This window comes from Augochlora pura, chromosome 4, assembly GCF_028453695.1.
Source record: "Augochlora pura isolate Apur16 chromosome 4, APUR_v2.2.1, whole genome shotgun sequence".
Classification (NCBI taxonomy): Eukaryota; Metazoa; Arthropoda; class Insecta; order Hymenoptera; family Halictidae; genus Augochlora; species Augochlora pura.
This window is the reverse complement of record NC_135775.1, coordinates 15837720-15851202: the sequence shown is the minus strand read 5'-3', so window position 1 is coordinate 15851202 and position 13483 is coordinate 15837720. Positions and strand designations below refer to the sequence as shown.

Here is a 13483-nt window from a genome sequence, read left to right as displayed (position 1 = left end):
TTATTAAAAAAATTGGTTAGGTTATGTAATACCCCGCCACATGTATCACGTTACATTTTTATACCACGAAGCTGTGACGCCGGACGTAATGACTTCTAACGAAACCATTTCTTCCACTTTCCGATTTTTCAACAACCACTGTGTTCCGCTCACTCGGTCGTTGTTGCGTTCTACGCATACATTGCATAAAATTTTTTAACTCGACTTTTGGCCAGTCTTCGAGGTCGAACGCTCCAACGGCGAGCGACGTCAGCAGAAGGGACGGCTCTAAGTCTTTCACCGAGGAATCCTCCAACCCTCCGGACCCGTTATAAATTGTTCCTCCATTCTGAAATTCAGCAGAATTCATTAACACTTCTATAGAAGTGAATTTGATTTGTGGCCGGGGTCCGCTAGGCGAAAATAGATTTGTAGACCGATCAGCGGGGACCGCATGCGATATATATCCCGGAGCTTCCGCGAGGTTCTGCACTCGTTCGTAAAAAGAAATTAAGAGACGACGAGAAAGGTCGGCGAGAGGAAGGAAAGACAAGAAAAAGGTAGGAGACGTAGAGAAAGAAAAGAAGACGAAGAAGAAGAAGAAGAGGAAGAAGAAGAAGAAGAGAGGAATTAAATGGTTTCAGCATTGGTACGCTTCGGGGTTCTTAACCGTGGCTGCTGTGCCGAAACGGTCAAAAGGACCGCTACTCCGTTTTGAAATCGGTTGTTGGCAGCCCCGACACGCCCTAAACGATTCGTCTGTGTATGTGTACAAGCGTGAAAGTTTCTCGCGTGTCCGTGTGCGTACAGTATCGGCTTGCAAACGAGCAGTGAACTTTGATTGCACGGCAAAACGAGAGAGAAGTTGTCGGCGGTTACTTTGAGACTCACGAAACGAAAAGGGAATTTCATCTCGGGGTTATGGAGGCAAAATTGCCCCGCGTTAATATTTTAATATTGTCGCTCCACTCGCGGCGACCATAATATCACCGACCTGCTTTATATTCGGTGTAAAATCGCCAGAAATTTGTAACTCCTCGACGTTGGTGATCCCTAAGGGGCCACCGAATGTTTCAGTTAAATACTTATTGACTGTTATGCTTTGATCACAATGCCGGAACGCGTGATCGTCCAATATCTTTACGTTTCCACGAAAACCTTCGAAAGTTTATACCGATTTAGCGAATTCGGCGGGCAGTAAGGGTTTAATTTACATCCGGGAATTTCAATTAAAACGGCGAAAATATTCGATCGAAAGCGTGCTCGCGGCTTAGTATGCGTACGTACACAGCCACCGATTGGATCCGGTGTTCTTTTACAACGGCGTTTGTTGCAACTTTGTAAAACTTGAAACTGTGCCCACATTCGAGCATCTTTTAGTCGCACGCAGTTTAAGAGAGTCGTCGGTTTAACGCTAAACCTACCCTGCCGGTCGAAGTGACAGGATTCACCTTAGTTGTTTTAACAAGTTTGCTGTTTTCGACGAGAAAACTCGTCGTGACGCAAAATGTTGCCATTTCTTCGTGACGTATATACCTGTCAAAAACAGTTACCTGATTAATAAGGACATACACCTTGATATTGTTCAGTCACTTATATATATTTTGTAAAATAGATGAATTAGTTTTAATCCTTCATTAATTAGCAATTTGATGTGTCTGGAAGTGAGATATCAAGTTCTAATAAAGGAATGTTTTCATTATTTCATGTTTCATATGCTCAGTTTTCTCACAAACGCATAAATTCCGTTGTCTAATATGTACGGTAACTTGCGCACTATTCAAAGAGATTGCAACAGCTAACTAGTTGAAGATGCTGACGTTATAAGGACTCTTTTCACAGAAAATGATTGAATAATGTTCTTAATCCTGGGATACAGTAGAATAAAAATGGTGAAAGATCTAAACGAATGTTTTCATCATTGCAAAGCAATACACGTTAGCTATTTTTAGAGTTCGATAGGTTTAGTGTTACACAATTATTAGCCTATGCGACCGCAAATTCAATAATACGATTTTATTGTGTCCAATTATAAATAGTGATTAATTAGCTAATTAAAAAGTAAATAGCTCTGATGTAAAGCAAGCATAACGTCGGAAAATGTGTGAAAAACAATTCATCAAATAGATAAATAAGCAAAAAACATTTTTATGAAATCTAAATACTATACATATTTTTCTTATTTCTCAACTAGTAATTACAGCTATGAATTTGTATAAAAATGGTTTTATTTCGTGCAATTATTTATGACATTGGTCATAGTTTTTTAATTACAGCTTGACATCATGACAAAATAACAAGAATTGTAACATTATTAGATTGCGAGTTGCATAATACATCCTTTCGTAAAAATTGCGTAAGATAAGGCTTTGAGGACGATTTGTTAATAAATATTAGCAAACACAGAACACCCTCTTGACTTGATTGAAATCTCAACCTTTTAATACATGTCTGTTAAATTAATTTTGGATTAATACCAAACACGCAACTATTCTGAGCTTGTTGCTAAAAATATTAAAAACCAGGTGATATTATATATTACGCATATCAATTGTCTGACAGTGCTTAGTTTTCAGATGCAATTCGTTTCTCTGTTCCAGATTATTTAATGCATCCCATTACAGCAGCAGCAATCTGGCATCGAATCTAGCATCCAACAATCTGAACCTGAGCAGTCTTGGCGGCAGTGTCGCTTCCACCGCGTCAAACATGAGTGCGTGCATGGCTCAGAGCGCAACTTCGGGGGTGCCGACTCCTGCTGCGATCAGCCATCACGTAACACCCCATAGCCCCAGCGAAGCAAAAAGTGGCTATCCCTACTTGGGTGGAATAGAATCACAGGTGTGCGGCCGAGTCCACTGAATTCCAAGGTTTGCGTTGTAGTCAAATACTGAGCACCTCTGCTCTGAACATCTATTCGTTATTAATCATCACAAAGTGAATCACAAAGTGAATCACAAAGTGAGTCGCAAAGTGGATCACACAGTGGAACATAAAATGTGACACAAAATAGAACAGATCATTACACAGATAGCATATAAAATGCAACTCAAAATGAGACTAAAAATGGAACGAAGTTAGCCACAAAGTAAGATACAAAGTTGGACACAATATCGAACCACCAAGTGGACCAAAAAATAATTGAAATGATAAGAGAAAATGATGAACATGTATCAAGTGCCTTTGAATTAAAGTGCCTTTATGATAGGTTGACAATGAATATTCGTGAACAATCGAACATAATATCAAGAGGGAAACATTTCACAACCTACACAAGTTTATAAGGGAAGACTTGGTATGAAGAAGACAGTTTTGTTCCAAACTCGATGTAACAAAAACTAAGAGATCGTGCTATTACTACTTGATCTCACTAGGAAACTCACCTATCTGTTTATAAATGAATGTACTAATTTCCTAGTTTCTGACAATTTATTTAAATGTTCGCATCTCTCATTAAGGTCTACAACAAAATTTAACGTGTTTCAAGGAGAACTTTAAAAAATATGTTGATAAAAGATTGATAAATAATATTACAAATGATCCTATGTTATAAATAATATTAAAAATGATCCCATCTTATAAATAATATTGTAAATAATACTAAGTTATATTTTTGTCAGAGAGATCCACCGTTCGAGAGTTGAAGCTGTGAATGCTGTTTACATTTAAATAATAAATAGTATTCCACAGGTAGGAATTTTCAACAAAATTTTTTAGATGTTCAGCTTGCAGATATTCGCATAAAGAACATGCAAAATATTGATCTGCCTAGATGTATGTAACGCCTTACTAAAAATTACCTGTAGATTATTTCGTGTAATATATAAAACTTAATAACGTTTATAGTTACGTAGTAGTGGACGCTTTCCAAAACCATAAAATCACAGAATATTTCTACAAAAGGGAATGGTCGTGAAAATATTTGCTTTAAGTTGTATATAGCGAGTTGGGACCCGTTTGCAAATATGTACATACAAATACGAATTATTTTATTCTATTATTATTTGATAGTTCTAGGATTCTCATATGTCTAAAATGTATAAAATATCTACTTACGAAAGCAGCATAAGCAGATGTATTTAAACAGATTCTTTCGTACGAAGAAAAAGATGATGCGCGTATGAGTGGTGTGTAACATTACGAATTCATTGAATGTAATGTGACAGTTAAGTTTCAATTAAATTGTAATTGTAATTGTAATTTGTAACGTGTATAATTGTTATGTTATATATTAAATGTAACGTGTAATTGTTAATAACTACCAGTGCCTCTGAAGATAAAATCGCGTGCCTTAAATTACTATATAAAATGCTACAATTTGGGAGCCGTATATGTATATAGAGTTGTATGTATACAACTTAATTTGTAAAAACTCTTTGTAAATAATATTGTTATTGACATAGACGCACACGTTTCGTTGTGTCGTATAAAACAAACTCGGACGTTGCTGAGTGCGTATTTACACATTTAAGAGTTATTTGTTTTATAATGTACAGAGTTCGATGCAACAATTGGCTTACCGGGTCAAACGCATACATTGCGGAACATGTAATTTATTTTATAATCGACGATTAAATTGCAGCTGGGACGATAGAGTAAATTTTCCATTTTCAAGAATCGCGAACGCAACTTCTTGCTTAATGTTCGTTTCCGTTATGCAAACTAATATCCTTAAAGCGTATTAATTAGCCTCCTTTATGTTTCGCTTTTCTATCGAGTGAAAATATAAAATGCACCGTGCATTGTGACAATGAAAGAATGAAATGATTTTACGTGAGACCAACATGTTGAAGTAGACTGATTAGATTTATAAATTTTGTATGACTGCGAACGTCGAAAAACTAAGGCTGTATTTTAAATATGCACTTATATTTCTATATACTCCGAATTAGTATCACGATTGCTATCCGTAATAAATCGTTCTAACAGGTTTACCATAGTGTATCCTTTATTTATAGCGAGGGTAAATATGTATGTAGATACGCAGAAATAGATAAGGTATAAGCTATCCTGAAACGATTTACCCCCTCGTTGAATCGCTATGAAATCGGTCAGGCAAATCAATTACTTAATACCGTCACCTTCAGCTATTCGTTCGATCAATGATGTCTCTTGGCGTACGCTACGATAACGTCGTAAAAGTATCTGTCGAAATTGATACGCCTAGCGCATGTTACAATTGAGACTGTAAATAGTTGAAGCGCACGAACGCACGATTAATATCGTAAAACTAAATACTGGTTCTACGGCTAATAAATCCGAGCCAAGTCGAGCGACATTCTCCTACGACCATTTTCGATAAAGAGAATTCGAAGCACAAAAAGAAATGCTTGCGCAGTACTCTATCCTAATAGTTCGCTTTCCAATTTTTCGTTTTGCAATTGTTTTCATTCTTCTTCGCCGCATTAGAACGTTTTCCTCAGTACAGTAGTACTGCATTTATCTGAACTTCCTTTAGCCGAACTGAAGCGAGGTCCGAAATTTTTGTAGAATGTGTAGTAAATTAATTCCTCTATCATCCGAACATAAATTTTGCAGCTCTATGCTTGAACTTTAACCCCTTGCACTATAAATTAATATTTAAATTGATTATTCTGCTATGAAAATCTAGGAATAACAGTACATACAGGAAGGAAAAAACATTTTCTCGTTTCATCACGGAAATCATTCAGAATAAGGAAATGCTAATCAACGCAGTTACGGGATAAATCGTAGTGCAAGGAGTTAAAGAACTGAAACATGCGACTGTAGATTTAAACACGAATTGAACCTATAATAAATAAGTAACAGTTGCGCAAGATGCGTATAAGAAATTGAAATTCATCGTCTTAAAATGACCGCTGCTGTATATCTCCTTTACAGCACCGAGCATCGAATTATTGGGAGAGAGTATTGTACTTCGCAACGAGTGCGGTACATATTTATGCAACACAATGCCTTACGATTGCCTTTCTCTATTTAATTAGATTTGTATGCGGTAGACATTCGTCTAGAAACGAAAGCATCGGTATCGACATTGTATCTGAGTACTATGACTACGGGAATCACAACCGTCGTTGTAATGTTATCAATAGGCTGCGGACCTTTGTGCAAAATTAAAATTGTCGGGATTAATTCTATGAAACCGAAGTTAGATGAAAAATGCCTTACCTCTTTTAATAATTGCAATAAGTTGATACTTAATTGTTAATTGTATTGTTAATCGTATTGCTAATGTAAGAATGTCCTTAATTTCTTCTTCCAATGTCTTTGCAGTATTCTATTTGACCTCTGTTCACTTTTCCGTCAAATGCACAGAATCTGCAGTCTAGCGACTTGTTCGATTAATTAACCTTGATCGCAGCTCTTTTGTACAAAAAATTACTTCATATAATGCACATAATATTGTTGTAATTTATTAATTATAATTCTCATGTGTCATTCATTCTTATGGAATAAAAAAACATTTGACATTAGGTTACCGAATTATATATGTTGTAACCCGAAAATCAACTTTACAGGTGTCGTGGATTGTCAAGATTCGCCAGCAAGTTGAACAACTCATCGAAATACATTATTCGCAACATTGTAAAAAGAATAGCATCTCAAAATGAGATTGAATTAATACAGCTGGTGTCACGTGAAATTTGGATTGATCTTCTGAAATAAAAAATGCATTCTCTTGCAAAAATTTTAATGTGACCTTCATAAGGCGATCGCAAGTCATTAAGAGATGAAATAAGGAAGTTATACCATATTCACCAAGGTCTGAAACCTTTTTCACATCAGTCATATTGTTCGAATTATGTGGGAGAGATTCATTAAACACAATGCGGTTGGCATATTCGTTGTCTAAAGCTGAATATGAATTATAACTGTTGAATTCAGATGAAGTACAGCTAAGAAAGATTTATATCTATTACATTTGAATCTATTTTATATGCACAGATAACAGATTGCAGATATCAGGTGATTTTTAATATGTACAATTTGATTCTACTATTATCATAATCTACGTATAAAAGTAAATTTATAATTTTGACGCCACAAGAAGACCCTTACTAGCTGCGAAAACGGCGATAAAGATCGACAAGGATTAATAGCAATCGATAGTTGGGTCACATTAAAATTTTCGTAAGAGAGCTCATAACCTTGACACTTTATTGCGTGAGATTTATACATTATACAAGAAATCAGAATTATCACTTTCTACTATTGAAATTATTAAAGACAAAAAAGTCTTGTAAATCCGAAGAAAATAAAACACAAAGAGTTGCAGAGTTTAAAGTTTTTGACTTCTTCCGAGAATTCTTTCTTTTCAGCGACAAGTTATATTATCGTGTTTGAAGGAATAATAATAATCGCTTTTCACTTATCGATTCTCTATTTTCATAAAATATTTTATTACATACTTCGAAAGCTTTTAAATCAAATAGTTCAATTGTTTCGAAATGTCATACCTAATTAACAAGTGAAATACATGATTCATAATTTCAGTCCTATCTTAGCTACGAACGTTTCTTTTAATAAGATCCGATCTTGTATAAACTTTAGATTATTTGCGTTTATTTCTTACACTGTCGTTTCAATCTTCCTCGTCTTAGCAATTAAATGGATTATTGAAGATAGCATCATACGATGGGGGAAGTTAGCCATTTTGTATTTATCAGATCGAGTTCAGCCAATCAAGAACGCAAGGTAGTAGAACGGACGTTGATACTAGGAATCTGCTGCGCGATAGTAACAATAAGTCCAAGTGAAGCATTAGAGTACCAAGTAAAACCGTTCACATGATTCTGTACTTGTAAAAACAATAAGAAAAATTCGTTTAATTATCACAGGAATAATCGGAGAATTAGAACGCATCTGTTCGTTCATATCACCGTTATGTTATATCATGCATTTGGTTTCCTTGCAGCAATCCGGCTATATACATATGTAGTACACCTGCCTCCAAAAGTATGACACTTGCAGAAAATTAAATAAATTTGGAAAACCGGTGGGAAATTGTTATAATTTCTTAAATTTATTTCGAAGTAGATTATATTAAACTGCAACGAATTCGTATGTATATGATATCTCGTACCACTTCAGGAATATATCCTGAAAATTACACGTGAAAATTATATAAATGTTCATATAAATATCTTCGACTTTGTTTGCGAGTTATGCTGAGTTATGGACTCGGCGCGTCAATTAAAGTTACGCTAAAATCACGTTACTGTGACTCTTAATTAAAAGTTAATGCATATATTGGCAGTTAGATGATACTATTTAACATTTTGCTAGGAAATAAAGAAACGTTAATTATAGAACAAATGATTGATTGGGGACATCCCACGTGACCGTGTTCAGCCTGGAGTTAACACGCCCTATTTGCCCACCTTCAGAACAAATGTTCAAAATGGGCTACCTGTATTTGAAGACAAATCAGTTACAATTACAAGTAGAATTTACCGCTCCGATAACTGCGATAAGCAACTGTAATAAATTTTCCTCATTGGTAATTACTATGAGCAACTGGAACAAATTATTCTCGTCAATATTTGTTATTTGAAACCGGAGATTTTAATGCGAAATAAAGATTGTCTTCGCACCAATTGCAAGGCGCATGAGCTACATAGACGTTTATTTCTCTCCTTGATAGCTTTAATAAATAGAAAACAATTTAAATTGATTTACTATATTTCAGTTAATTCATTTATCTTTCTCATAAATATATCAAATCCACGGTCTCCTTATAAACAACCAGAATTGAGTTTCTTTCAACAATGATTCTCAAGACTGTGTTATACCCTTATAACAAGATGCAGGAACTGCATACACATTTCTTTTCTCTTTTAATCATTTTAATGAGTTTATAATAATACAATAATATTATGAATTGTTTAAAAGCCATAAATACATAATATTTAAAAAACGTATTACAATTCATCTTTATATTAATAAATCTATTAAAATTAAATTTTACCCCTACTTAAATCCAATCGTAATTATAATTTCTATCAAATGCATACTACAATTCAACTCTCTGTTACAAATTTATCATAATTAAATGCTCTACCTAAAATCTATTGTAATTTTCTCTGTTAAAAAATTTAATACAGTTAAAAATTCTATGCAAAGCTTATTGTAACTTGAACTTCTACTTAAAAGTCTATTACAATTAAAAGTTCTATTTAATATTTTTGAACGGTTTTATAATCCGTGTTTGGAACAGTATTGAAAATGACGTAGAGGTTTGATTCAGTTTTTTTTTTGGGATACGTAAAAGCAACCAGTAGTAAATTACATTAACACGTTTTGCTCCTGATTCGCGCGTTGCTTCGGACGCAGTCCCTGAGCGGTCTCTGATCAACTCCGTGTGGCAGAGACATTGGCTTTTGACAACGAGAAGCTTCTCCAAAAGGAGAGCCGACAATCGGACGTTCCGCGACAACGAGCAATCAGCTTGCCGTATATCTGTTGCTGCTGTCGCCACGCATTTGTGGCCCATTGTGCCGATGAAGTAGGTGGCCGGTCCACCTCTTCTTGCGCCTGTCCGACACAAAGCTGTCTTATAACAATGATTGGCAATTAGAAAGTAAACAATTCTTACTTTCGAACGAAAACAACGTGTACCGACGACCTTTTTTTCGATACTTACTTTTTCATACAATTTGGTAAAATTTATTCGGACGGTGAATAAGGGATGAAAGAGTAACGAAGACAATTTCATTTGGCATTATCGAATAAATATTCAATCAAATAAACATTGATCCAAATAACGATCATCCGGATAAGGATTTATTCAATTAAGAATTCATTCGAACAAGAAAGTATCTGTTATTCGAATGAGTATTTATTTGTACAGAAATTCGTTCAGAAAATAATCGATTTGAATAAAGGTGATTGAATATAAACTGTTTTTTATGATGTTAATTATTACAATTCACTTTTTTGTTAAATGTCCTATCAAAAGTGTTGTCATTGTAAACATAAGAAGAAGAAGTAAACGTCAACACAGAAATTGTGTATAAATATTATTACATATAATTCATATTACATTATATTACATAATTTTTAAATGTAACATGCAGTATTCTTAACGTAAAACTAACACGGAACATTTGTAATTCTGTAATAGATTATTTAAGTTCATGAATAATGATCAAGATTTTATCTGTAAATCTAAGGTTTTCTAATAAAACGATTTTAAATTATATGAAGGGTTTGAAAAAGTCACCTTTTCATTTTCGGTACTTTTTCTTTTCTTTTTTGCAGGTTATAAATTTTAATCTTCCTTGGACACTTAACAAATTTGTCTACTCTAGTGAAAAATCAATTATTAACACTCAGACAAACTACCGGCAGAATTTCTCCTAACTATAGCATGATTCGAAGCCTAATTCCCCTAATTCACATAATACTGAAAAATATCCATTAATTATATTTCCAAATAAAATAGTAAGAAATTAGAGAAACTCTGTGTCTATGATAGTTATATCTGTTTTACACTTTTTAGTGACCATTGCCATGTACCGCTGTATACACATTAGAGTTTTTAATATGACTGCAACAAGCACAAAACAGATAAGGGTTTAGCCTTCGGCTTTAATAACCAACTTCTGAAATTAGGTAGTAATATGTACCTACTAAAACTTGGAACGTAAACGAATAAGGAGGATGTTATACTTTCCCAATAAAAAATCCATCGAGTACGATGGGATCCGTGTATAGATATAAACTTTCGAAAATTATGATTTTTAATTATTCATACCCTATTTGAGGGAAACTCCCAGCAGCGTCGAGGACTTTCCCCGCCCTGGACGTATCATATTTCAACAAGGTAGAAGCATTTTGGAGCAACAGATTGGTCGAGTGAGCTTCCTGCAAGATTGCCAATAGGGGCGAGAACGGAAGAATACAAAGAGGCAGCCGGCAGCGCAATCCCATGCCACACCCAAAGGAGTTGGAGTATAGGGCGGGGATCATTCAATGGCGAATCACGATGGAAACGATATGTGAGGTCCGAAGGTAGTAAACTCTGGGTCTTTTGCTCCGATTTTATAATTCTAATACAGAATGCTGCGCAGCCAATACTTTACAGTCGAACTATTTAATTTAAAATTGATACAATATATAGACTGTTTGTACAGAATTTGATAACAGACGCTTAACAATATTTTTATCAATTTTTTGTATACGCCAATTTTTATTTATTTATTTACTTATTTATTTATTATTGATAAATTTATCTTTAACTAATTTTTTTCTTAAATATTTATATTTATTTCTATCTATTTTTGTCTATTTATTTCGTGTTGATATATAAACAAAACTATATGGGCAAATATTATTATGTTATTCTCAGTTTATTATAATTATTCTAATACTAATATTATCATTATATATTATTATATTATTATTATAATGACTAAGAAGATTTTCATTTTGTGTAATGGACTGCAGTCTGTTGAGATCGAATCGAACGTGACACGATAAAAAAGTCAAAGGGCACATCTTCATAAATTACAATTCAAAATTATTTTTTAAGTTTAACTACTTATCAGTCGACCTTTACAGGATTATGGTATGTGCAGATTTTAATACAAGCTTATTAAAATTATTCAAACTATTAAAAAAAGAGTGGATTTCTATTTGGTTTCTGTCCTTTACAATCAATCTGTCCAAACGAATGCAGATTATTGTCATATTGCATAAAGATCCGCAGTCTAGTAATAACTTGACAATAACGTAACGATATCTTTAAAATCATTAAATGTCCATAAAATCATAAATCTAGTTATCAGCATTTACCATATCAGTGTTTCGTAATCTATCCAAGAAATGTACATGTACCTAATTGTAAATATAAACGTTCCATTGTATAATCTAATATTTTAGTAAATCTTTATTCGAAATAATATATTTTGTACAATCAAAAAATCAGAAAAATAAATTTCTTTCTAAAATGGAAAGGATAAATGATTCAGCCATTCAATTGGCATTCGATGTACATTAATTTTTCCCATCGTATACCACGCTGTACGAAGATCGAAATTGTAAATAAAAAAATTATTATCGGAATCATCCGATAAGCCGTCACACGTTGCAAGGGTTTTCGAAATTCCCACAATTTCGTTAAAAACGCCGACATCTCCTTCTAGTGAGTTTTCAACGCGTTCAAAGGTAACCAGAACAGATGTACCGCCAACGGCAAAGCTGATAGGTGTGACGACCTCCCAGACTTAGGTCGCACCCTCGCTACGAAAGTTTAGGGGTGGCCGGGTTACCATTTTCTTTGAACCTGAACCAGCATACCTTTTATAATGCATATTTTTAGAAAAATCGCCTGCGCTAACACTGTATTTACCAAAGCAGTTATGTTTATTATAGATTTTGCAGTAACATCTATAAGAAAATCTGTACATTTGTGTGAGAACGCTTTAGAAAATATTGTGGAGTACCAATGTAAATGTTAACGAGTGTAAGAAAACGCTTAGTTTATCAATTTTTATCGACATACTGCATAAAGTACTCCTTTTACATCAATTTTTCTATAAATCTAACAAAATATGTGAAAATTTATATTATTTGCAGAAACTATACAATCAAATAACTACTAATAAATACATGTTTAAACATGTTTCAAGTAAAAGTATCAGTAAAATAAATTTCAATCTAATTTCGATGTTACAATTATCAATTTCAGAAAAGTGAACGAATTTTTTTAACGAATCCAATTAATATGGAAATGTTAATTGTAAGAGAAATTAGTATAGCATTCTATGTCACATGAAACAGGAATACATTTATTTAAATTATCTCAGATTACGTGAAGTGAAATAAAATTGGAATTATAATTATATTAAATTATACGTCCGCAATGAATTAAGTGTCCGTTAACTGTGTACTAATTAGCGCAGGGCTTTTAATTAGAGAATAGGTTGGCACGTCACATAATTTGTTCGACAAAAATTAATACCGGTAATTACATCCTTCCTGTCATAGAAATCGTGTGTGAAAATGAGAAACAGAATTATATTCCCTCTGCTATAACTATGAATTCGTAATGCTTCGTACTATTACTTGTAATTTATAATACTCTTATTTGTATTTCACAATTGTTAATTGAATACAATGTTGCAAATATTTAACGACATCTTAGTACAATATCAAAAAAATTGAAAAATTGAATAGACTGATTTCCATTTCACACGATACGAGATATCGATATAATATGTAAATTATACAGTGTAAAATATATAAAATTTACGTTTTACGTATACTATACATTTGTATACTATATAAATTTAAATTTTATATTTAATATGTCAGAGTATATGAGAATATCATAGAATTCGTTTATTAGACGTTACTGCATTATCATGTAGTCACTATACCTTATATACTTTTTCTATAATGACAGTGTTACACTCCGTATGGCATTTGTCGTAAGTAGAATTAGATCTTTCTCACGGGCCATAAAATATCATGCAGCGATAAATGCAGGCGATAAAACTATGCAGCATATGAAGTTTAT

General features: G+C 33.5%; 1 protein-coding gene across 1 annotated transcript in view; it reads left to right on the top strand.

Annotated features, from left to right (window-relative positions):
- Positions 1–2986, top strand: part of LOC144468723 (protein gooseberry) — a 35147-nt gene extending 32161 nt beyond the window's left edge. Inside the window, exon 6 of the mRNA XM_078178395.1 lies at positions 2580–2986. Coding sequence (XP_078034521.1) covers positions 2580–2841 — 262 coding nt within the window. The 3' untranslated portion in view covers positions 2842–2986. The remainder of the gene's footprint in view (positions 1–2579) is intronic.
- Positions 2987–13483: the final 10497 nt, after the last annotated feature.